The sequence below is a fragment of the Neoarius graeffei genome, chromosome 5, assembly GCF_027579695.1.
Source record: "Neoarius graeffei isolate fNeoGra1 chromosome 5, fNeoGra1.pri, whole genome shotgun sequence".
NCBI classification, from domain to species: Eukaryota; Metazoa; Chordata; class Actinopteri; order Siluriformes; family Ariidae; genus Neoarius; species Neoarius graeffei.
Window position 1 is genome coordinate 1,360,758 of NC_083573.1, and position 27,303 is coordinate 1,388,060.

The 27,303-nt window shown below is 42.8% G+C and overlaps 1 protein-coding gene across 6 annotated transcripts in view; it reads left to right on the top strand.

The window, feature by feature from the left end:
- LOC132886365 (NACHT, LRR and PYD domains-containing protein 3-like) overlaps positions 1-26,024 on the top strand; it is a 40,461-nt gene extending 14,437 nt beyond the window's left edge. Inside the window, exons 10-22 of one of the 6 annotated variants that reach the window (XM_060920926.1) lie at positions 297-470; positions 12,029-12,202; positions 12,752-12,928; positions 13,210-13,311; positions 15,163-15,231; positions 16,291-16,330; positions 19,790-19,860; positions 19,971-20,188; positions 23,719-23,978; positions 24,246-24,356; positions 24,439-24,583; positions 24,816-24,854; positions 25,261-26,024. In XM_060920926.1, coding sequence (XP_060776909.1) covers positions 297-470; positions 12,029-12,202; positions 12,752-12,928; positions 13,210-13,311; positions 15,163-15,231; positions 16,291-16,330; positions 19,790-19,860; positions 19,971-20,188; positions 23,719-23,978; positions 24,246-24,356; positions 24,439-24,583; positions 24,816-24,854; positions 25,261-25,526 — 1,846 coding nt within the window. In that variant the 3' untranslated portion in view covers positions 25,527-26,024. Of the gene's footprint in view, positions 1-296; positions 471-12,028; positions 12,203-12,751; positions 12,929-13,209; positions 13,312-15,162; positions 15,232-16,290; positions 16,331-19,789; positions 19,861-19,970; positions 20,189-22,657; positions 22,726-22,832; positions 22,928-23,718; positions 23,979-24,245; positions 24,357-24,438; positions 24,584-24,815; positions 24,855-25,260 lie in introns of those variants that run through there. The other 5 variants (XM_060920927.1, XM_060920928.1, XM_060920930.1 and 2 more) reach the window with 5 other exon arrangements.
- Positions 26,025-27,303: the final 1,279 nt, after the last annotated feature.

Here is a 27,303-nt window from a genome sequence, read left to right on the forward strand (position 1 = left end):
ATAGAGGTAAAAATGAATGAGATCAAATAAAAGTACAGTCAAGTAGATTATAAAAATAGATTAAAAAATATAATCCATTTTATCAGTAGATTATAAAAAAAAATGTAGTTAAATCCATCATCTCCTATGAGCTGAGACAGGTGGATCTGTCCGAGTACAAACACACAGTCTCTTTATTTTATATTTTTATTCTGACATCAGAACCTTGTGTTCAGGGAGACACTTTATTCCACAACTGCTGGAACACACCTCATTTATCCATCAGATATTCACAGATTTCATCATTTCTCTTCCAGTCTGCGTCGGTGTAAACTGACAGAGGAAAGCTGTAGAGTTCTGTCCTCAGTTCTCAGCTCAAACTCCTCCAGACTGAGAGAACTGGACCTGAGTAACAATAACCTGCAGGATTCAGGAGTGAAGCTGCTCTCTGCTGGACTGGAGAATCCACACTGTACACTGGAGACACTACAGTGAGTTCCTGATATCCCCCCCACACACACACACACGACTCAGATCATCACTTTATAACTGAAATTTCCAAACAGAATTGATTGTCTTTTTGACTTTTATCCCAGTAAAATTATATCCAAAGCCCAGTCTTGCTTTCTCTCGACACACTGATGCTCATGCATCATGTTCCTTCTTCTACACAGTGAACTCAACTGATTTATCTTGTTTAAACTGTAATGCATTATTCAATAAGACACTGAAATGTGTTCATGAGAATCAGATTTACTTTCTAGATTAATTACATATGAATCAATTAAAAAATAACTTGTTAATTGGAATTTTCGCTGTTTATCGGCGTATCAGACTTTTGCTGGTGTAACGGAGAAGGTTGACTCTGCCACTCTCTTTCTCTGCATTGTGTGATTTAAAGAGATGCCACAACCAGGCTGGGTCTGCTGTACTTTATTGCTCTGACGCCGATATGTTAAAGAAAACAAAACACAAAGTCAGGCATGTAGCGAGCAAGCCGCATCACAGCTCCTCTGACGCTGGACAGTAGCAAAAGAGACAGGGCAGGGGGTAATCTCAAAACTTAAGGGGGTCCACTGTGGGAACAGACCACTGTACACCAGAGGCATGGGAAAGTAAAAAAATAAAACGCACACAGACTGTCATGCTCCGCCCCGGACATCCACTCCGGAGATTACGGATCTCTCACACCAGCACGGATCCGGGACAGGAATTCCCTCTCACCCGTAGTCACTTCCTGGTTTTCACTGCTGTGTATAAATAAGCCGTTCTCAGACTCAGCCAGACCGTCTTGTTTGCTTCTTTAGCCATTTCTGTGCCTCTCTTGCTGTTCATGGTTATTCTCTCTCGTGACTTTTTCTTGTTCATGGTTTTTACACGGGCATTCTTCTGGTTCACGGTGTTTTTTTTGCACTAAGGGTTATTTCTGATTCATTGTTTCTTGCACGAAGGGTCTTTTCTTGTTCATGGTTTTTTGCACCAGCATTTTTGTCTTTGCCTGTCTCATGTTTTTGTCAAGTTGTTTGTCTCATTTTGTCCGGACTATTTTTGCCATTTGTTTTTTGTCCTGTTTGTTTACCTTTTTGCCATGCCCTTTCTTCAATTAAATCATATTATTTATTGGATTACTGTCTGTGTTCTGCTTGTGGATCCTAACTTCGCCATTCCTCCACCTACCCTAACACAGACGTGGGGGGGACGGACCCTCTTGAGTGTGGAAATTCAGAGAAACACAACCAACCCTGCTACACTCACCCCCACTGACTTCACTGAATTTCATCCAGCTAAAAAAAATCACAAGGAAATAAGCTTCACAAATACAGACCCAGAAATACAGAACAAAAGACATGAAGATAACAACACAAGAAATCCTAACTGTCAAATAGAGTGCAGATGAGTTACCCCAATTCAGGACTGGTCCATCAGCAAAAGAAAGCTTTCCAGTGATTTGACTAGGTGGTGAGAATGCCCCCCCCCACACACACACACACCAACCACAGTAAAGGTGCCTGATACACATCATATAAAAAAAAATATCCAAACTGCAGAAACAGTCCAATACAATAGACTGGGACTAATACTAACTCTCCCCTCAAAGGAAAGTACACAGTGTGTTGAGGAATTGAAAAATATATACAGGAAAATTGTGGAAAGGAAACTTATCAAAAGATCCATGTGAATATGCTCAAATGAGCTCCTCTAAAAAGATTCCGCACCCACTGAACAGAGATGGGCTGAATTAGCCTATTCACTGGCTTGACCAGTCTACCCTGCTTGGTGCACACATCACCCCCTTGCTGAACAGGAGAACCACCTGATGCCACGTTCCCAGTGTGGGCAGGAAAAGAAACATCTGACCAGGAGTCAACAGACAAAGACCCACCAACACACACATCCGACACAGCACATACCGGACTCTCGCAGCCAGAGGACACAGAGGCACTCTCATTTTCAAACTCAAGTGAGGCAAGCCCCATCCTATTTCCTCTGTCCACAGTTTCAATATCTCCCGTGCCATCACTGTGTGCATCAGTCATCAGGAAGACCAGCAACCCACCTGACTGTCCTGTCATCAGTGCCATTGTCTAACTCGGTCTGGGAGCTGACAGCCACACTAACACTGCCCCCAGAAACTGACAGTTGATCATCAGCATCATCAGAGTCATCAAATGGCAAGAAGTTAACTGGCATGATAAGGTTCCTCTGCACTATTTTCACATTACCTGATGGACTCTTGATGCAATAAGTGTGAATAGCATCATTTTTTTGAGACAACCATGTACACTGTGCCCTCCCATCTATCTGCCAGTTTTCTTTTTCCTCTTTCACCCTTGTTGGGCAGTAGGACTCTGTCACCAACATTAACAGGCTGACCCTTTGCTCTCCTGTTATACATCTCTGTCTGTCTCAGCTGCTGTTTCTCAGCATTAGATTGAGCCAAGGTCATGGCTTCCCTCAGATCCCTCCCCAAAGACTCTACATTTGTGTCTGTCAGACCCTCCAGGATTTCGCGATGTTGCGATTTGCAACTTCAACGCAAATTCAACCAATCCCCACGAATTCAGGGCGGTGTTGCAATTATACCCAATCACCGCAACTTTCCCGCAAATTTGACCAATCGTTGGCGTCGTCTTGAGGTGACTACCTTCCGCCTTACTTCCAGTGTTGCCAGATTGGGCGGTTTCCCGCCCGTTTGGGGGTTTTCAGGTGCATATTGGCGAGTTTTGAACATATTTTGGGCTGGAAAACATCAGCAGTATCTGGCAACACTGCTTACTTCCATGTATACATTCAAGAGAAGCAGCGTGTGCGAGTCAGTGTTTATGTAGGCTTAAATTCTGTTACTGAAAGTGTGTTATGTTTACAGTGAAGGACTGTGTGCACTTTACATTATTTTTTTACTTAATACAATAAATTAATGGATGCCTACATGTTTGCCAAAATGGTATTTTATTTTCCATTGTTTAGGCAGCTTCAGCATCATACTGTGAGATTCTGTTCAAATTATTTTTTTCTTCTATGAAGCCTGAGCCATTTATTTTATTAGTTTATAATTATTGTTTAATTTAGTCTTCAGGAGGGACTGCCTGCACACAGTACTAGTATTAATAGTTTTTTTTTTCTTACATGAAAGCTGAGGCATTTATATGATATTTTAAGGTAACTTCATGTTGTGCTGTGAGGTTCTCTGCACTTTAACTTTTGAACCAACAGGTGCATTTGGATCAGTAAAGCCTATTTTTCTGCATTTTTGGAGTCCTGGTAATCTTTTATATTGGTTAAGTTGTTTATAGGACCATTTCTCAGTGTCTTTGTTTTTTTTTAATCAATAGTTTGTCAGTCATAACTTAATATTTAACATATCACTCAATTTTAATCACAAAAAGAGAAAATCGCAACAATTTCTCACAACTTTCACTTCCTCCCGCAATGTAATCGCAACAAAAACCTAAAAAACACCGCAACTTTCATCGCAATTTTTTGGAACCCCCTCCCCCGCTACATCAGACATTTTAGCCCCCAACAATCACAAAAAAGGCCTGCGAAATCCTGGGGGGACTGGTCTATGTCCACTGTATCCCCATGCAGCAGAACACTTTTAAACATCAAGTCGATGGACAACCTGGGAGTGCGACCATACATTAAAAAGAAAGGGGGGGGGGAAGCCCACGGTTTCATGTATGGTGCAATTATATGCAAATGTCAGTGTGTTAAGCATCTGAGGCCACTTGGCCTTTGACCTGGGTGGTAGAGCTCGAATCATGTTCCCTAAAGTGCAGTTCATCCTCTCTGCTTGACCATTCCCCATGGGGTGATACGGTGTGGTGTGAGATTTCTCCACACCAGCCAAGAGGAGCAGCTCTGCAGTCAAAGAGCTCTCAAAATTTCCCCCTTGATCGGAGTGTGTACATGCAGGGAAACCATTACACAAAATAAATTATTCCACAGACCCCGAGCCACAGACTTTGCAGACTGATTTAGGCAGGGATATGTACACGCCAGTTGAGTAAAGTGGTCGGTCACCACCAAGACATCAATAGACTTGTTATTAGAATCTTCTGCTGACCAAAAATCAATGCATACTAATTCTAAGGGAGCTGAGGTAGCAATGGAAATGAGAGGGGTCTGAGCCTCAGGTTCCGGAATCTTGCTAACGACACACCTCTTGCACTTGTGAACATAATTCCTGATGTCTTTTTCAAGGGTGTCCCAGAAAAATCTTTGTCTGACCAGCCACAAAGTTCGCCAGTGGCCCTGATGATCTGCCTCATCATGAACCCCTTTTAACACCAGATGTCTCAGCGATTCAGGCACCACATACTGGAAGGTTTTTTTTTTTACTGACAGGATTCTTAGACACCCTGTAAAGTACACCCAACCATATGGTGAGTTTAACCCACTGCCTCAAGGTTCTCAGAGTTTCCCAGAATTCATGAACTCTCTCACACCTGGATGGTCACCGTATTCTATAAACAAACAATAGACATTGTCCCAAAGCAGCTTCACAGAATTTGAATGACTTAAGACATGAGCTAATTTTATCCTTAATCTGTCCCCAATGAGCAAGCCTGTGGCGATGGTGGCAAAGAAAATCTCCATCAGATGACATGAGGAAGAAACCTCGAGAGGAACCATACTCAAAAGGGAACCCATCCTCATTTGGGCAACAACAGACAACATGATGATAACGTGAACAGTTTTAACATGAAATCAATTTCGTTGATGTTATAAACTCTTCATTGATGGAAACTTGAGTGCAAAACTGTTCATGACAACTGCAGTCCTAAAGTTAGCAAGTCAACTGTAGTCCTCAGCCATAAAAGCATGACTGTACGTGTCCAGAGTGTCTTCCAAGTGTGACTTTAAACTGTCCATATGGGGCCATCCTCCACAGCAGCGATGTGATAAGACTCCAACCAGAGACAGGGCATCAGGATGGATCAGGCAGGTTCTGAGGAGCAGAAGAGGTCAGCACCTCGATCCCAGGATTGACATGTAACTCAGAGGGACAGATTTGGGGTTGGGAGAAAGAGAAAACAGGTTGTTAGGTATGCCCAATGTCACCTGAATAAGTAGGAACAGTATACATTTTGTGCTGAGTACAAGCAGGGACTCCAGAAAAACTAACTATGACAGCATAACTTAAATGGGAGAGCCAGAAGGTAACACAGTCATGAGGGAGCCCCGGGACAGAAAGCAGCAGCCACTACACCATCAACAAACTCAAGTGAGCAAGCGAGTGGGGGACTGACAGCATCCATACATCCCATTTTACCAAAACACTCGATGTCTGAGGACCCTCCAGATCTACACCTTGTGATCTCCCACATGGTGGGGTGTGAGATTTCTCCACACCAGCCAACAGGAGCAGCTCTGCAATCAAAGAGCTCTCAAAATCCCCCCCCCCCCCCCTTGATTGAAGTGTATACACGCAGGGAAACCATACACACAAGAAATTATTCAACAGAACCCGAGCTACAGACTTTGCAGACTGATTAGAGCAGGGATATGCAAATGCCAGTTTAGTAAAGTGGTCGGTCACTGCCAAGACATCAATAGACTTGTTATTAGAATCTTCTGCTGACCAAAAATCAATGCATACTAATTCTAAGGGAGCTGAAGTAGCAATGGAAACGAGAGGGATCCGAGCCTCAGGTTCCGGAATATTGCTAATGACACACCTCTTGCACTTGTGAACATAATCCCTGATGTCTTTTTCAAGGGTGTCCCAGAAAAATCTTTGTCTGGCCAGCCACAAAGTTTGCCAGTGGCCCTGATGATCTGCCTCATCATGAACCCCTTTTAACACCAGATGTCTCAGCAATTCAGGCACCACATACTGAAAGTTTTTTTTTTTTATATTTTATTTATTTATTTATTTATTTATTTATTTTTAATGACAGGATTCTTAGACACCCTGTAAAGTACACCCAACTATATGGTGAGTTTACCCCACTGCCTCAAGGTTCTCAGAGTTTCCCAGAATTCATGAACTCTCTCATACCTGGACAGTCACCGGCCTCTAGAAACAAAGAACCTAACTCTGCTGATAGTAGCATCCTGACACAGCCTGTCACACAGCCCATCATGATGAAGAACAGGCAAAGGACTCTGATCAGTCATAGACATAGCCTTCAACTGCTGAGCATGATAAATGGCCCTAAGCCTAGCACCATGCTCCCAGTGATGAGAAGACTGCAGCACAGCTGAGACTTCTGCACACAAGACCCTGCCTCCTGTGCCATTCTGAATGACATGTGTGGCCCCAACACACACACACACACACACACACACACACACACACACACACACACACAGCCAGACATGGAAGCTGCTTGCTGCTCTCTAATGTCAGAAAACTCAGAAGACAAGTGAAACATTATCCTGGACTAAATCCACATGTAAGATCTCTGCCTCTTTAAGCAGATCGGCATAAGGGGTTCTGGTCAGGCGATATATGATTACTCACAAGCATCAAGCTTCGGCTTTGTCAAGACATACTTGAGCGGGTTATTGTCTGTCCACACTGTGAACTTGTGGCCTCACAACCAATGAATAAACTTGCTATAGATAGCCCACTCCATAGCAAAAAATTCAAGCTGATGAGCAGGATACTTTGACTGAGCATGATTCAGTGAATTACTCATGAAAGCAATCAGCCAAGCTTTGTCCTCATTCTGCTGCACCTGAGACAGAACAGCCCTCAGACCCCTAATGGATGCATCGACAGACAAGAGGAAAGGCTGAGTGAAATCTGGGTGAGCGAATGGCACACTGTTCACCAGTGCCACCTTAAGATTCTGAAAAGCCTCTGTACACTCAGGGGACCAGTCCTGAGGACAGAGCTTTCTCTTCTGCACAGGCCTGCTCACACCCTTACTTTTGCACGGCCGCTTAGAACCCCCTGTGAGTGCAAACAGTGGCCTCGCAAGTACAGAACAGTATTCAATGAAATGCTGGTAGAAAACCACCATGCCAAGGAAGGAGCAGATCTTGCTTTCAGATGGCGTGATGCTGTTAGACTCCATCAGATCTGATTGTGAGATATTCACAATAGCCTTCACCTTATCTGGATCATTAGCAACACCCTCCTGAGAAATGATATGACCCAAAATTTTTATAAATTGCCTCAGGAAGTTGCACTTGGCAGGTGAAAGCTTCAGGTTGTGTTCTTTCAACCGATTAAACACCATGCGGAACCACTGTAAACTCTCTTCCTCTGATCTGCCAAACACTCACAGGTCATCCAAAGAACACAGAAGACTTAAGAAATTTTGATCTTCAAAGATGGAGAGCATCATCCACATGAAAGTAGCAGGATTATTACAAAGACCATGAGGAAGCCTGTTATACTCATGCAAGCCCAAAGGGGAAGAGAACACTGTGTATTTCTTATCCTCATGCAGCAGCACATTATAGTAGCCTGACGTTAAATCCATAGTGGAGAAAAATACATTTCCACCCAGAGCAGCAAGAACATCTGCTTGGTGAGGAAGCGGGTGGGCATCTTTAACAGTGCATGCATTCAGCTACCTGTCAGTGCATATCCACAGGTCCCCATTGTTCTTCCACATCAATACAAGTGGGCAAGCCTAGTCACTGCTAGATTTCATGATGATTTCCCTCTCCTCCATCTCATCCAGAGTTTCTTTCAATTTCTGAGAATGAGCTGGCCACAACCTGTGGTATGGCAACCTGAAGGGACGGTCATCTATCAACCTCCAGTGGTGCTTGAAAGTTTGTGAACCCTTTAGAATTTTCTATATTTCTGCATAAATATGACCTAAAACATCATCAAATTTTCACACAAGTCCTAAAAGTACATAAAGAGAACCCAGTTAAACAAGTGAGACAAAAATATGATATTTGGTCATTTATTTATTGAGGAAATGGTCCAATATTACATATCGGTGAGTGGCAAAAATATGTGAACCTCTAGGATTAACAGTTAATTTGAAGGTGAAATTAGAGTCAGGTGTTTTCAAGCAATAGGATGAAAGTCAGGTGTGAGTGGGCACCCTGTTTTATTTAAAGAATAGGGATCTATCAAAGTCTGATCTTCACAACACATGTTTGTGGAAGTGTTTCATGGCACAAACAAAGGAGATTTCTGAGGACCTCAGAAAAAGCGTTGTTGATGCTCATCAGGCTGGAAAAGGTTGCAAAACCATCTCTAAAGAGTTTGGACTCCACCAATCCACAGTCAGACAGATTGTGTAGAAATGGAGGAAATTCAAGACCATTGTTACCCTCCCCAGGAGTGGTTGACCAACAAAGATCACTCCAAGAGCAAGGCATGTAATAGGCGGCAAGGTCATACAGGACCCCAGGGTAACTTCTAAGCAACTGAAGGCCTCTCTCACATTGGCTAATGTTAATATTCATGAGCCCACCATCAGGAGAACACTGAACAACAATGGTGTGCATGGCAGGGTTGCAAGGAGAAAGCCACTGCTCTCCAAAAGAACATTGCTGCTCATCTGCAGTTTGCTAAAGATCATGTGGACAAGCCAGAAGGCTATTGGGAAAATGTTTGGTGGATGGATGAGGCCAAAATAGAACTTTTTGGGTTAAATGAGAAGTGTTATGTTTGGAAAAAGGAAAACACTGCATTCCAGCATAAGAACCTTATCCCATCTGTGAAACATGGTGGTGGTAGTATCATGGTTTGGGCCTGTTTTGCTGCATCTGGGCCAGGACGGCTTCCCATCATTGATAGAACAAGGAATTCTGAATTATACCAGTGAATTCTAAAGGAAAATGTCAGGACATCTGTCAGTGAACTGAATCTCAAGAGAAGGTGGGTCATGCAACAGGACAACGACCCGAAGCACACAACTGGTTCTACCAAAGAATGGTTAAAGAAGAATAAAGTTAATGTTTTGGAATGGCCAAGTCAAAGTTCTGACCTTAATCCAATTGAAATGTTGTGGAAGGACTTGAAGCAAGCAGTTCATGTGAGGAAACCCAACAACATCCCAGAGCTGAAGCTGTTCTGTACGGAGGAACGGGCTAAAATTCCTCAAAGCTGGTGTGCAGGACTGATCAATAGTTACTGGAAACGTTTAGTTGCAGTTATTGCTGCACAAGGGGGTCACACCAGATACTGAAAGCAAAGGTTCACATACTTTTGCCACTCACAGATATGTAATACTGGATCATTTTCCTCAATAAATAAATGATCAAGTGTAATATTTTGTCTCATTTGTTTCACTGGGTTCTCTTTATCTACTTTTAGGACTTTCATGAAAATCTGATGATGTTTTAGGTCATATTTATGCAGAAATATAGAAAATTCTAAAGGGTTCACAAACTTTCAAGCACCACTGTAATGCTGTGGCAGAACTCGCGGGCCTCACCAAAGTCAAGATGATGCCAGGAAAAGACACCTTCATATTCCTTAATCAGATCCACTAACTTATCCTTCCAGTGGGAGGAGACCTGACAGCTGTCAGTGGGTATAACACCCAGGCCAATAGATTACAAAATACAGTAACCATTACCTACATGGCTGCCAGAACCTCTCTTGACTGATAAAGCAGAAAGGCTCTCCTGGCTTGACCACCCCCACTGGACACTCTAATGTATTGCAACCCACAGACCCACCTACAGGCATGACAACAGAAGCAGCATGCTGTGATAGATGGCCCCTCTGTCCCTTGCAATTTCTTAAAATCTCATCTAGACATGCTTGGACTTCACAGGCCGTCCACTCACTCTGAGGCTTACTTAGAAACATCAAGGCAAGATCTTGGTGAGGGCAGTGCCTAATGAACATGGCAGCAACCTCTACAGTCTGCAGCCGTAATGCCCTGCCTACATGTTCCAATGACTGTTCCACTACCTCAGCTGCCTTATTCAGCCTAATCCAGTAATCCAGAGGTTGCTCATTGACATAGAGTGTAGTGGAGTAGAAATCGGCCAGAGGCATACCTCAATATTCAGCACTAGCAAAATCTTGTCTGAGGATGCAAAAGACAGCATCCACATTACCAGAATCAGACACCTGATCATTGTTGCGAAGCCAGATCCTAACTACATCTCTGTTTGGTGCAAAAACAACACTGCACATCACCAAAAGAACACCATACCCACGGTGAAGCATGGTGGAGGCAGCATCATGTTTGGGGGTCGTTTTTCTTCAGCTGGAACAGGGGCTTTAGTCAAGGTGGAGGGAATTATCAGCAGTTCTAAATACCAGTCAGTTTTGGCCCAAAACCTTCAGGTGTCTGATAGAAAGCTGAAGATAAAGAGGAATTTCATCTTTCAGCATTACAATGACCCCAAAAAATTTTCAGAACGGCCCAGCCAGAACCCAGACCTAAATCCAATTGAAAATCTGTGGGGTGACCTGAAAAGGGCTGTGCACAAGAGATGCGCTTGCAATCAGAGTGGTTTTGCAAGGAAGAGTGGGCAAATATTGCCAAGTGTAGATGTGGCAGGCTGATAGACTCCGACCCAAAAAGACTGAATGCTGTAATTAAATCAAAAGGTGCTTCAACAAAGTATGAGTTTCAGGGTGTGCTCACTTATGCAACCAGCTTATTGTACTTTTTTTTTATGTTTTCCCCCCGAACAGATTTGTTTGTTTTTAAATTGTATTGTACAGGTTATAAGTCACATTAAACGTGGGAAAAGTTTTGAAATTATTTATCGTTGTCTCATTTTTTTTTACATCAGAAAAACCTATAATTTAAATGGGGTGTGTACACTTTTTATTTCCACTGTATGTGCACCAATATAATCAATATAAAAGCTGGAGAATTACTGAGTTACGAAATGAATGACCTTTGAAAATCCTGCCAGAGCTGATTCTGCCTGTTTCCCAAAGAGATGAAAGAGTGCTTCATGCACTTTTAAAAGCCCTTGCATTTGTTTATGATTCAAGACAGAGGCACAAAATTGCAAAGAGTTCACACTGGCAGGAGGTGATGCTGCTAACAAGCTTTGAAAGGTCTGTGCAGCCTTTACTTTTGCAGATATGGAGTTACAAAATGTGCATTTTAGCTCTGACGACTGCCAAATTTTGGGTTTTCCGAAACCCCATATCTCAAAAACTGTTAATGACTTGAACTTTGTGTGTTTATTTGCTTTTTGTTTTCTTGATGAGTGAAAAATAATGCTCCAAACACCATTTTAAAATTTTGTCTGCTGGGACCGATGAATAGCAACATTAAACCAGAACAAACTTCAAAGAACACAGATAATTGCCCTTAAGTTAAAGTTAAAATACCTTGTTGACCTGAAACCAGTAAATTTTTTAATCAAAATTGAAAAGTGACAGATTTTCAGAAAAATTATCTGAAAATTGCAGTGTACTAAAGCTGCTTCACTGCAGTTAAAATGCACCAGAATGCACAATTTTAAGTATAAAGTGTCCCGGAGGGGAGACTCCCCCGCCCAAGAACACAAACCCCTGCACCGCGCTCCTCACTGTCGGGCCCCTCTTCCCCTGCTATTCTTACAACTTCCCCTTCGACTCAGAAACTGATTCAGATGGCTGCATTTATCCATCAGATATTCACATAGTTCATCATTTCTCTTCCAGTCTGTGTGGGTGTAATCTGACAGAGGAAAGCTGTAGAGTTCTGTCCTCAGTTCTCAGCTCAAACTCCTCCAGACTGAGAGAACTGAACCTGAGTGCCAATAACCTGCAGGATTCAGGAGTGAAGCTGCTCTCTGCTGGACTGGAGAATCCACACTGTACACTGGAGACACTGAGGTGTGTGTGTGTGTGTGTGTGTGTTTATATATATCACACATCACATTATCTCTAGCTGCTTTATCCTTCTACAGGGTCGCAGGCGAGCTGGAGCCTATCCCAGCTGACTACGGGTGAAAGGCGGGGTTCACCCTGGACAAGTCGCCAGGTCATCACAGGGCTGACACATAGACACAGACAACCATTCACACTCACATTCACACCTACGGTCAATTTAGAGTCACCAGTTAACCTAACCTGCATGTCTTTGGACTGTGGGGGAAACCGGAGCACCCGGAGGAAACCCACGCGGACACGGGGAGAACATGCAAACTCCACACAGAAAGGCCCTCGCCGGCCCTGGGGCTCGAACCCAGGACCTTCTTGCTGTGAGGCGACAGCGCTAACCACTACACCACCGTGCCGCCCTGTTTATATATATATATATATATATATATATATATATATATACACACACACACAGTAAGAGTACTGTATATAAAGATTGTGTGTGTTGTGTCGTAAAGCTGAGTGATTTATGCTGTAACTGTGACATGTTTCTCTCTGTAGGTTGTCGAACTGCAGGATTACAGGTGAAGGTTTTGCTGCTCTGGTTTCAGCTCTGAGGTCAAATCCCTCATCACACCTGAGAGAACTGGATCTGAACTGGAATAATCCAGGAGAATCAGGAGTGAAGCTGCTCTCTGATCTACTGAAGGATCCACACTGTACACTGGAGACACTACAGTGAGTTCCTGATATCCCCCCCACACACACACACACGACTCAGACCCTCACTTTATCACTGAAGATTACAAACATAACTGATTGTGTTTTTAGTTATGACTTTTATCCCAGTAAAATTCTATCCGAGGCCCAATCTTACTTTCTCTCTTCACACTCATGTTCATGCATCATGTTCCTTCTTCTACACAGTGAACTCAACTGATTTATTTTGTTTAAACTGGAATGTATTATTCTATGAGACACTGAAATGTGGACATGAGAATCAGATTTACTTTCTCCAGTCTGACAGAACTGAATCTCAGTGGAAATAACCTGCAGGATTCAGGAGTGAAGCTGCTCTCTGCTGGTCTGGAGAATCCACACTGTACACTGGAGAAACTGAGGTACACACACACACACACACACACTAATCTTACCTTCAGTAAGCAAAAGGTAATATGAGCTCTAATCTATCTATGGGTCATGTGAAAAAATAAGTGAATCCCATGGAAATTGGAGACTTTTCTCAATGTATTTAAACATTTCACCCTTTTGATACAGTGTCTACAGATAAAGGTGATGAACAAAACAAGGGAAAATGAGCTCTTTCAATCATTTATTCAGCAAAAATATTAATAGCTGTAATATTAATCAGTGGAGAAAGTAAGTACACCCTTGGCTTCAGAATCTAGTATTGCTCCCTTTAACAGAAATAACAACTTGTCTGTGTTTTGTATAATGCCGCTTTTCCACTACAAACGCGGCTGAGTCGGGCTGAGCCGTGCCGTGCTGAGTCGAGCTGAGCGGGGCTGTTGGAGTTGCATTTCGACTACAACCGCGCTGAACCGTGCTGACTGGAAGTGGGTGGACACATTGGGTGGAGTTAGCGAAAGTGGGTGGACGTCACGTGATGTCGTTAAGCAGCGCAAACAGTGACATCAGTGAGCTTTTAAGCGGTAGTCTCACAACCAATAAACATGGAGGACATGGAGTCGTTAGTGTTGCTGGTCTTGGTGCTGTGGCTTGTAGTCACCGACAACGCCAACAGATACTGGCAAGAGCGTATAGATGAGGCGAGGCGCATAAGGCTTCAGAAATTCTCGTAATTCTTCTTCTTCCGGGTTTGCGGTGTTTACAGATCCCAGTGCGCTCGCGGGGCGTGTGTGGGCATGTGAGGACACTCCTCCTCACCAATCAGTGCACAGGGGAGTGTCTGCTCACGCCCACAACCTCAGTCGGCTCGCTTTGGCTCGCTTCAGCCCCACTCCAAAACGGTGCGAGTTTTAGGGGCTAAGCAGGGCTGAAGCGAGCTGAGTCGTGCTGGTTTTTGGTAGTCGAAACGCGAGCCGTGTCGGGCTGAAGTGAGCTGAAGCGAGCTGAAGTGAGCTGAAAAAGGGTAGTGGAAAAGGGCCATAATTGTCCACCAGTCTCTGACTTTGGCTTGCTGAAAGTTTGACCACTCTTTTGGCAAAATTCCTGTAGGTACAAGATGTTTGAAGGTTTTCTTGCATCAACTGCCCTTTTCAAAGCTCCCCACAACATTTCAATGGGGTTCAAATCTGGGCTTTGACGAGGTCGTTCCATAACACTCCATTTCTTCTTTTTGAGCTGTTCCTTGGTGGATTTGCTCATGTGCTCAGGATCACCATCTTGTTGAAAGGTCCACCTCAGGTTCATCTTCAACTTTTGAACAAATGGCCTCACATTATCTTCAAGCACTTTTTGATATGAATTAATAATTGAATCAATGAATGCAAGCTTCCCAGCCCCTCAGGCAGCAAAGCAACCCCAAACCAGAACATTTCCACCACCGTGCTTTATAGTTGGTATGAGGTTCTTCTGCTGAAAAGTCATCTTTGGTCTGCGCCACACATGTACTCTTACTGTGGCCAAACAACTGTACATTTCATTCATCTGTCCAGAACACATTACTTCAAAAGGCCTGGGCTTTGCCTACATGTTCAATGGCAATGTCACGATCCAGTCCGGAACTTCCAGATCCTGACCTGTGCCTTGTGCTCTGCTCTGCATTTTTCCCCATTCTCTCCGTGCTGTGTTTGCACACCTGCTATGTGTTTGTCATCTGCCTCTCTATATAAACACACTGAGTCCTCAAAAACTGTTAATTATTCTATTTTATGAAATATTTATCATTGTTGTGAGTGTGTATGTGTGTGTGTGAGAGAGAGAGCGAGCATGTGCATGTGTGAGAATGTGTGTTGTGTGCTCATGCAAGTGTTTGATTCTCTGAGCAGGTGTCCAGATGAAGAAGAGCTTCAGGATTCTGATGAACAACCCAGACACCAGAAAACCAACAAACAGCAGTGAGGAATTAATCGTCTCATTTCCAATAAATATTTCTTCGAACATACATTTCATTTGATGATATACAGTCAGGTCCGGGCGGCACGGTGGTGTAGTGGTTAGCGCTGTCGCCTCACAGCAAGAAGGTCCTGGGTTCGAGCCCCGGGGCCGGCGGGGGCCTTTCTGTGTGGAGTTTGCATGTTCTCCCCGTGTCCGCGTGGGTTTCCTCCGGGTGCTCCGGTTTCCCCCACAGTCCAAAGACATGCAGGTTAGGTTAACTGGTGACTCTAAATTGACCGTAGGTGTGAATGTGAGTGTGAATGGTTGTCTGTGTCTATGTGTCAGCCCTGTGATGACCTGGCGACTTGTCCAGGGTGTACCCCGCCTTTCGCCTGTAGTCGGCTGGGATAGGCTCCAGCTTGCCTGCGACCCTGTAGAAGGATAAAGCGGCTAGAGATAATGAGATGAGATGAGACAGTCAGGTCCATAAATATTCAGACAATGACAAAATTATTGATCCCACAGTGTATTGAAGGTGGATTTTAGTAATGAATATGGCTTCAAAGTGCAGACTTCCAGCTTTCATTTGAATGTATTTACAACCAAATCTTAAAGCAGGTGATCATTCTAAAGTCCAAGTCATCATTAATCTGAAAAATCTAAATAAACCCATCAGCGTGATGGCAAAACATTAAGTGTGGCCAAATCAACTATATGGTACATTCTAAGAAGAAGCAATGCATTTGTGAGCTCAGGGACACCAAAAGGCCTGGAAGACCTTCAAAAACAACTGGTGGATGATAGAATTCTTTCCCTGGTGAAGAAAAATCCCTTCACAACAGGTAGCCAGACACACACACACAATCATGCTAAATGCTGCAATTCCTCCATTCTTCACTTGATTTGGATGGAAATATCCTCAAATTAAAGCTGAAAATCTGCACTTTGAGCTTCACTTTTAATTTCAAATCCTATACATTGTGGTAGATAGCTAAAATCACAGTAAAATAAGACTTTCACTTTCCAAATATTTATGGACCTGTCAATAATTATAATCTTGTGTATCTGTTTTGAAACAGTGAACAAAACCAGAAGTTGCAGCAGGAGAACAGAGAGCAGGTGCTGTCGTGTTCTTCAAATACATGTCTGTGAAGATTCTCAGTTATCCAGGTCATAGTAAACTGTGGGTGGTAAAAAGAGCAACTGGACTTGCTTGAAGATTCTTGAAGACATTTCACCTCTCATCTGAAAGGCTTCTTCAGTTCTGTCTGACTAATGCCGCTTTTCCACTACAAACGCGGCTGAGCCGTGCCGTGCCGAGTCGAGCTGAGTCGGGCTGAGCGGGGCTATTGAAGTTGCATTTCGACTACAACCGCGCTGAACCGTGCTGGCTGGAAGTGGGTGGACACATTGGGTGGAGTTAGCGAAAGTGGGTGGACGTCACGTGATGTCGTTAAGCAGCGCAAACAGTGACATCAGTGACAGTGGCGGAACAAGTCAGAGCCGGGCCGGGGGCGGGGCAAATGACCGGGCATTTTATTAAAGCTTATCATAACATCATTTTAGGCTACAAAATGTCCGCAACTGCGGTGTTTACCAATTTCAACACTACCGGGTGCAACTATGTTATTTAGTACATCAAGTCCTTCAAACGAACATGTAACTCAGAAACAAAAAACATTAGGATACTGTACATGGCTCATAATAAAACATCAATAGCCTATACTGCGCACATTATTTGAAGGGCATACGAATGAGCGCTCAGAGTGGTGACAGGAAGAGTCAGAAATAAAAGGAGGGCGGTGCAAACCTCACTGAATGCACTGTGTTTACCAATTTCAACACTACGGGGTGCAAGTATGTTATTTTGTACATTAAGTCCTTCAAACGAACATGTAACTCAGAAACAAAAAAAACATTCGGCGACATACTGTACATGGCTCATAATAAAACATCAATAGCCTACTGCGCGCATTATTTGAAGGGCATACGACGAGCCTTGCGCTCCGCGAACTCGTCCACGATGCTCTGTATGTCACTGATTCAGTGAGCTTTTAAGCGGTAGTCTCACGACCCGAATAGTAAACAATAAACATGGAGGACATGGAGTCGTTAGTGTTGCTGGTCTTGGTGCTGTGGCTTGTTGTCACCTACAACACCAACAGATACTGGCAAGAGCGTATAGATGAGGCGAGGCGCATAAGGCTTCAGAAATTCTCGTAATTCATAATTCTTCTTCTTCCGGGTTTGCGGTGTTTACAGATCCCAGCGTGCTCGCGGGGCGTGTGTGGGCATGTGAGGACACTCCTCCTCACCAATCAGTGCACAGGGGAGTGTCTGCTCACGCCCCCAACCTCAGTCGGCACGGTTTGGCTCGCTTCAGCCCCACTCCAAAACCGTGCGAGTTTTAGGGGCTAAGCAGGGCTGAAACGAGCTGAGTCGTGCTGGTTTTTGGTAGTCGAAACGCGAGCCGTGTCGGGCTGAAGTGAGCTGAAGCGAGCTGAAGTGAGCTGAAAAAGGGTAGTGGAAAAGGGCCATAATAGAGAGTATCAGGTATTTATCCTCTCATGGGTGAAAAGCAATCCTAAGGTGTTGTTGAGTCATCCTGTTGGTGTGGGTCACTGGGGGATGGGTGTGAACGGTCTAGAGAGTCGTTAGGGTGATCAATGGATTGTTGGTTCTCTCTGTCCTCCTGTGAGTCACTGAAAACAGCTGGGTTTTGGTGTGCATTCAGTTGACTGGGAAGTATGCCAAGGACTGCATTGTAGGTGATGATAAATGATGTCTTAGACCCCCACCTCTGTTCAGTGATGGCTGTTCCAGGTTAACAAAAATGGCTTCTTTAACAGTAGAGGGAAAAGAGAAGGAGCAGAATCACATCAAGAAAGCATTTCAGAACTGCAGATATCCCAACTGGGCTTTTTTCAAGAGCAGAAAAAGGAACATAACGGACAAGGAGTATAACAGAAACAAACGCAAGAACATTGTCATTCCCTACATTTCTGGTCTATCTGAGAAACTCAGGAGGATCTTCTACAAACACAACATTCCAGTACATTTCAGACCCAGTAACACCCTGAAGCAGAAACTGGTCCACCCTAAGGACAGAATAGCCAGACACAAACAGGACAACGTAGTGTATGCCATTCTGTGCAGTGAGGAATGCACGGACTCGTATATTAGGGAAAGAAAACAACCATTTCACAGGCGCATGGCTCAACACAGGAGAGACAGTTCCTCAGGTCAGGACTCTGCTGTCTACCTTCATCTTAACAATAAAGGACACTCATTTCAGGATTGCAACGTATGCATTTTAGCCAGAGAGAATCGTTGGTATGAGCGAGGAGTTAAAGAAGCCATTTTTGTTAACCTGGAACGGCCATCACTGAACAGAGGTGGTGGTCTAAGACATCATTTATCAGCCACCTACAATGCAGTCCTTGGCACACTTCCCAGACCACTGAATGCACACCAAAACTGTTTTCAGTGACTCACAGGAGGACAGAGAGAACCAACAACCCATTGATCACCCCAACGACTCTCTAGACCGTTCACACCCATCCCCCAGTGACCCACACCAACAGGATGACTCAACGACACCTTCGGATTGCTTTTCACCTATGAGAGGATAAATACCTGATACTCCCTCTTAGTCAGACAGAAGCCTTTCGGATGAGAGGTGAAACGTCTTCAAGAATCTTCAAGCAAGTCCAGTTGCTCTTTTTACCACCCACAGTTTCTTCAAATACAGTTTAGCAGTATGGTGTAGGTGAAACAAACAAACAAACAAACAAACTGAAAATACTGGTTGGCTGGATTAAATCAGCACTCTATGGATGGAAAATGATGATGCTTTTAAAAAGAACACCACCATCCTGACTCAGAAGCATGGGGTTGGCTGCATCATGCTGTGGGGTGTTTTCTTGGAAAAGAGACTGGTGCACCTCAGAAAATGGACATCATGAGGAAGGAGGATTATCTTGAAATAATGAAGCAACATTTCAAGACATCAGGCAGAAAGTTAAAATTTGGCCACAACTAGGTCTTCCAGCTGGACATCGATTCTCAGCATATGTACAAATATATAACAAAATGTTTTTTAGACAACAAAGTGAACATATTGGAGTGGCTATCACAAAACCCAGACCTGGATTCCATCAGAAATGTGTGGACTGAACTGAAAAAGGGTATCTGAGCAAAGAGGCACATAAACCTGACTGAGTTATACCGGTTCTGTCAGAAGGACCAAGCAGAAGTATTGTGAGAAGCTTGTGGAAAGCTACCCAAAGCATTTGATTCAAGTTCAAGCAATTAAAAGGCAATGCCACCAAATGGTAATTAAGTGTATGTAAAATTCTGACTCACTGAAAATCTGATACAGGAAATAAAAGCTTTTCTGAGCTACGATTTTGAAATGATCTCCGTTGGAAATAACATTGATATTTGCGTGTATGTAAACTTTTGGTCTCAACTGTACTATTTTTGAGTCTTCATATATGTAGGTTCACTGGCACCACAGAATAATTATTCATCTCTGGATAATGTGTAAATTTATTATGACTGTTTTCTCCTGTTCAGAAGCATTCAGTCATCACAGAGGTATTCATCCCTGAATTAGTGAAACACGGTGATGACGGCGGTGCATACAGGTACCTCAGGCATATTGTATTCTGTCCTTCACAAAAATCTGCTGAATTATTGATGTTAAGAAGCAAGACAGATTAAGTTTTTACTGTCCTTTCTGTATTTTACTCTGCAGATTTCGTTGCTCTCGTGCTGGTCAGTTTCACTGTAAATTGACCAACCTTGGCTTTGAGATGAAAGAGAATGGGGAAGTGCTGTACACAGTCGTGTCCTGGGATAACGGTCAGTTGCAGGGCCTGGGCCAATTCCAGCCTGCAGGACCCCTGTACAACATCAACTGCTCTGAAGGTTCAATTCTTTATCTGCATTTCCCACACTGCGAGATACAAACAGGTGAGATCATTTTGAGTTCCATGTTTATCATCAACATAAAGAGAAATGCAGAGTTCTCTGTGAGAATTAACATGGGATGGTAGTGAAATATTAATCTAACAAACAGACATAAAAAGTGGTAAGCCAGTTTTTTTAATTATTCATCTTTAAAATCACATGTGTGCACTTGTAATGTCATCAATAAACAATATTGTAAAATATGCCAATGATCCAAAACATTATGACCACTAATATGCTGCCAAAGCCATGTGATGTCAAAGAAAATGGGAAGACCGTCTTCTGTTGGTCCAAGGTCCAGTTCTGGTGATTGTGTGCTCCTTGTGGATGCTTTTACCAGAGGACAGGGCTGAGCATGGGCACTCTGACAGGTCTGAAGCGACACAGCCCCATACACAGCAGGGTGTTATGACACATTCCTTCAGGAACCATCATTAAAATATTCTGTGACTTATGCCACAGTAGCCCATCTGTTGGTTCGGACCAGATGGAATAGCCTTTGTTGCCCTCAGGCATCAGTGAGCCTTGTTTGCCCAGCAACCTGTTGCCGGTTCATGGTTCATCCCTCCTCAGACCACTCTCAGGAGATTCACACCACTTCTGGCCAGATGCACCCCACAAGCCTCGCTATATTGGAGATGCTCTGACCATCTAGCTCCAAAGATCTGACCATTGTCAAAATCACTCAGGTCTTTACACCTTAAGTCAAGTCAAATTTATTTGTATAGCGCTTTTAACAATAAACATTGTCGCAAAGCAGCTTTACACAATTTGAACGACTTAAAACATGAGCTAATTTTATCCTTAATCTATCCCCAATGAGCAAGCCTGTGGCGATGCTGGCAAGGAAAAACTCCCTCAGACGACATGAGGAAGAAACCTCGAGAGGAACCAGACTCAAAAGGGAACCCATCCTCATTTGGGCAACAACAGACAGCATGACTATAACATTAACAGTTTTAACAAGAAGTCAGTTTTGTTGATGTTATAAACTCTTCATTGATGGGAACTTGAGTGCAAAACTGTTCATGACAATTGCAGTCCTAAAGTTAGCAAGTCAACTGTAGTCCTCAGCCATAAAAGCATTACTGTAAGAGTCCAGAGCATCTTCCAGGTGTGACTTTCAACTGTCCTCATGGGGCCGTCCTCCACAGGAGCGATGCGATGAGACTCCAACCAGACACAGGGCACCAGGATGGATCAGGCAGGTCCGAGGAGCAAAAGAGGTTCAGCACCTCGATCCCAGGACCAACATGTAACTCAGAGGGACAGATTTGAGGGGAGAGGGAGAGAAAACACAGGTTGTTAGGTATGCCCAATGTCACCTGAATAAGTAGGAACAGTATACATATTGCACTGAGTACAAGCAGGGACTCCGGCAACTAACTATGACAGCATAACTAAAAGGGGAGAGCCAGAAGGTAACACAGGCATGAGGGGCCCCAGGACATAAAGCAGCAGCAACTACACCATCAACAAACTTGAGTGAGCAAGCGAGTGGGGACTGACAGCATCCATACATCCCAGTTTACCAAAACACTCTGTCTGACGACCCTCCAGATCTACACCTTTACCTCATAAACACTATTAAGAAAAGGCTTGACTAAACAGATGTTTTCAGCCAAGACTTAAACACTGAGACTGTGTCTGATTCCCGAACACTACTTGGAAGGCTGTTCCATAACTGTGGGGCTTTGTAAGAAAAAGCTCCGCCCCCTGATATAGCCTTCACTATACGAGGTACCAGCAGATAGCCTGCACCTTTTGATCTAAGTAGGCGTGGTGGGTCATAAAGGAGCAGAAGTTCACTCAGGTACTGTGGTGCGAGACCATTCAGTGCTTTAAAGGTCAATAGTAGTATTTTATAATCAATACAAAATTTGATTGGGAGCCAATGCAGTGTGGATAAGACAGGGGTGATGGGGTCATATTTTCTAGTTCTAGTAAGGACTCTTGCTGCTGCATTTTGAACTAACTGGAGCTTGTTTATGCACTTATTGGAACATCCAGACAGTAAGGCATTACAATAATCCAACCTGGAGGTAACGAAAGTATCAACTAGTTTTTCTGCATCACGTAGTGACATTAAATTTCTTATATTAGCAATATTTCTGAGATGAAAGAAAGCTATCCGGGTAATGTTATCAATGGGAGTTTCGAATGAAAGACTGGGGTCAATAATCACTCCGAGGTCTTTTACTGCTGCACGTGAAGAAACAGAAAGGCCATCCAGAGTTACTGTGGAATCAGAAAACTTACTTCTAGCTGCATGTGGTCCGAGTACAAGTACTTCAGTCTTGTCAGAGTTAAGCAGAAGGAAGTTAATAAGCATCCAGTGTCTAATGTCCTTCACACATTCCTCAATTCTATTAAGCTGGTGTCTCTCATCAGGTTTTGCAGAAACATACAACTGTGTGTCATCAGCATAACAGTGGAAACTAATACAATGTTTATGAATAATATCACCCAAAGGGAACATATATAAAGAAAAAAGCAGTGGACCCAAGACAGAACCTTGTGGAACACCAAACTTTACCTCAGTATGTCTAGAGAAATCACCATTTACATCAACATACTGATAACGATCAGTTAAATAAGAGCTGAGCCAGGAGAGGGCTGTTCCCTTAACTCCCACAACATTTTCTAGTCTATCCAGAAGAATGGAATGATCAATGGAATCAAATGCTGCACTAACGTCAAGCAACACAAGCAGCGAGACACAGCCCTGATCAGACGCCAACAGTAGGTCATTTACTACTTTAACCAGAGCTGTCTCTGTGCTATGATGAGGTCTAAATCCTGACTGATACATTTCATGGATGTTATTCCTATGTAAATATGAGCATAACTGCTGTGCCACAGCTTTTTCAAGGATCTTGGAGATAAAGGGGAGGTTTGATATTGGCCGATAATTGGACAGCTGACAGGGATCAAGGTCAGGTTTTTTAATCAGGGGTTTGATAACTGATAGTTTCAAGGATTTGGGTACATAGCCGATCGTAAGAGAAGAATTTATTATTTTTAGAAGCGGTTCAATGACTTCAGGTATTTTCTGTTTGAATAGACATGTAGGTAAGGGATCTAGTACACAAGTTGAGGCTTTTGATGCCAAGATTAATGAAAGTAATTCAGTTTCTTTTAGGGGAGTAAAACATTCGAATTGACGATCTGATACAGTTATATTGTTAACTACAGGGTCACTTACATTGTCTGACCTTAAATTAGAAGTTTGAATTACAATTTAATTCAAACTCCTTAGAATTTCTCTCACCTTCAACATGCTGACCATGAGACCAGACTGTTCACTTGTGTAATATATCCCTGACCTTGACATGCACCGCTGTTATGAGATAATCAACAGCATTTACTTTCTCTGTCAGTGGTCATGATGTTTTTGCTCATCGGAGGATCTAATGGCGCCATACACACCATAATAATTGGAAAAATAACTTGTATAAAGATATTTGGGTTTGTTTGCTGGATCTTGGCTTTTACCCCTCAGTTCCTTCTCAGCACCACTGCTTATGTTCTAGATCACAATCAGATTGAACTGGCTGTGGCACATTTCATTGAGGGTAATGTGGAGATCATTCAGCCCCTGGAAATAACAAACACACACGTGATCTTGGAAGTCCAAGGTCTCTCCTTGTTTGGCCTGATTATAAAAAGGATCTTTGGGGAAAACCCCATCAGTGCCCAAGTCCTTCTCTTCTACAATGAAAAGACTGGAAAGAAGGAAAGGAGGAGAGAACTAAACATTCACTTGTTGCCAGGAAACGTGCCAGTTGAAGAGGTAATCTACAAACCCACCTTTATCAACTTATTTATTTTAATTATTACATTTTAGTGTTTGCATTCAATTTATTCCAGATGGTGTTCACATGTGAAGTTTCAGTTTGTCTTTTCTTTATGATGAACACAATTTCTACCAAACTATCGATTATCGGATATTTTAGATTTTTCTTTTTTTCATTCATTAATTTAAAGTTCACTAAAATTAAGCTTATTTAATTCAGTTCATTTCAATCTTTTTCTTGAATGTTCTTCAATGACCATGAAGGTGCAGAAACGACACAACTACAGCACATACATTCCTTTCACCTCCGGATGTGAACTGACACCTGGTAAAAAATACAGGCCACTCTGTGAACCTCATAAATCCGAGCCAGAGGTAAACTACAGTTTCGTTTGTGGAGAAATAAGATTTAACAACACATTGAAATAGTGCATTCAGCTAGCTTTGTTATTTTTAGGTTGAGAAATTTCTCTGTGACTATGGACCCAACTATCACATCACATTTGCGGTGATCCTTACGACGGAAGTTGAAGTCCTCACATTAGGTCTTTCAAATGAAATTGGTGAGGAGGTGTGGAAGCCTCGTCAGGTCTTTCTTCCAGGTATCCAAGAGTTTCTTTTTGTTTTCTAATTTGACAGAAAGGATTAGTGTAGCTTTCATCCTGCCACAGTCAACCCAGAACGTGACCACTCCAAGCCTTCCCGGTTCACACTCACCTTCACTGATGTATAAGGCCTGGGATGCTCATATACATGTCATTCTCGGTTGACTTTACTATGATATGACTTCAGGAAACATTGTACTGAATGTTGTTTTTTCTCATGTTTCCTCAGTGAATAGTCGAGAAGCAGCTCCAGTTGTAATGGATGAAGGTAAGATTTTCTGACTGAACTTTGCATAATTTATCTTTAAACTTCATCCGCTCTTTTCCAGAAGAAGAAAGTGGGCATTGCAACATTAGATTTTGTTTTTGCTTGATTGAGCACACTTTGTTAGATTGAAAAACACGAAACAAGTTCTGACCCCATAAACTCTTTATGCATTGTATGTTCTCAAACACTTGAATCTATTCTCAAGAACTTGTTAAATACTGTGTAAAATATTGTTAGAAATATAAATAATTTTCAATCCATGATCCTGACGTTTGTATGAAATTTATTGATCTTAAAGTCTTTTGATTTGTCAAAATAAATGTCCTGATGATGAACTTGGGATGAATTCTGTTGAAAGAGTCCTGCAGTGTACATTGTTATAAGTTAATGTTTTTCTCTATTTTAGGTGTTGAATTTGTCGATAAATACAGAGACACGCTCATACAGAGAGTTGCATCAGTACTGGAAATAGCAGACGCTCTACTCACCAAGAAAATAATCAACAGTGAAATGTACAGTGTTATCATCGAGGCAACAACACCACAGAAGAAAATGAGGAAATTGTACAGATTTCTCGACTCAGGAGGAAGAGCTGCCAAAGCAGAATTCTATAAAGTCCTGAAGGAGAAGGAGCTTCTTGTAGTGAATGACCTGGAGTCAGGATTCGAATAATGCAACACGGTCACGATAAAAATTAGTACTTAATGTGTCAGGTTTTTAAAACTCAATAATAGCCATTGTAATGTCGTCACTTTGATGAATAATTTTATTATCCAATGGCAGACTGCAGTAAAACAAACAAAAAAATTAAAACGTTCCTGTGGTCAGGAACTTACTGTTCATGAACCATGATGTTTTGAAGGCCGTCCACAAGCGACGCCTCCTCGTTATTTGTAATCTGTAAATATCTCCAATGAAATGGGAGTGATAGAAATATGTTTGGTGTGCTTAAAACTGGTCCAGGCAGAATCTCCTGGTTGATAGAGGTCGACATTCCTCGATCATACTTTGTCAATTCAACCTCCTTCAGTACAGACAGATCAAAACCTATCAGGGTTGTAAATGTGTATACATAATGTATTTAAAACCAAAGATGTAAAAACAATGCAGCTGGTTTAAAACGTGATGCAGTTCCTGCAATAAACTGCAGATCTCTGCAACTTCAAGAGACCCGAACATTACATGGTTTTATAATCTCGGTGAGGGCCCATATTGTTGTCATTCATGTGCAGATTCTACAGCAGGGGTGGCCAACCAGTTGGAGCCCAAGAGCCACAATTCTTACTGTGTTACAGCAAAGAGCCACATCAGCACATGAACATGGGCACACAAATATTACCCTTCCTTCTGCGCGCGCGGACACACACACACACACACACACACACACACACACACACACACACACACACACAGCCACATTGATGTCACACTCCAACTTAACTAATGCCCCACACCAACATGATAATGATACATTTACTGCAGTACCAAGACCACAGGCCAGTCATTTTCAACAGTGGCGACTGGTGAAGAAAACTGTAGGTGGGGCACAAAGGCAGACATTGTTTACATGTGGGGATTCCCCCCATTGGGGGGGTTCCGGGGGGCCTCCCCCGAAAAATTTTGGATTTCTTAGATGCAATTTCCTGTATTCTAGTGCATTTTGGAGTTACCTGTTTAACATCGAAAATGCAAAAGCCATTTTGATTCAGCTTGAATTCTCAATTGCATGACCTGCACAAGACCTGCATTCAAATAAATAAGTATTCAAATAAATACAGTCAGTCAGAAAATGGAAATTACAAAGTGCTAATTTAATTTCCTCAAACAGTGCAAGCTCCATAGGCACTGGGAACAGTGATCAGTGCAAGTGCAAATATAGATAAAATATAATACAATGCTCAAATTTTTGAAAGAACACACACGCACACACACAAATTGATAACTGGAAAACAAATGAACAAATACATAATGTATATACACTACATGGCAAAAGTTTGGACACACCTCCTCATTCAATGAGTTCTGTGTTCTCATGACTATTTACACTTACAGTATACTCTACTCTCACTCAAGGCATCAAAACTGAATGAGCACTCACCCACTACTCAGGCTTGCGCGCCCAGCGCGTATCCCAAGCCTCAGCAGCAGGGATGGTATGAAACTCACACACACAGTTAAATCCACAAGAACTCACCCATTACTCAGGCTTGCAGGCCCAGCGCATATCCCAAGCCTTGTGCTTACGAAGTTCAGCTCACTACATGCTAAAATCGACCAGGAGTTTCCAAAAGGGAGTGAAGAGACGCTGAAGATTTGAACCCTTGAAATGCGACAATGACAACTGACATAGAAGGCAGAATGGCTTGTCATAACGTTCAACGAAAAAATATAAATTCTCACACTCTGTTAAAAACTATACTACATGGCAAAAGTTTGGACACACCTTCTC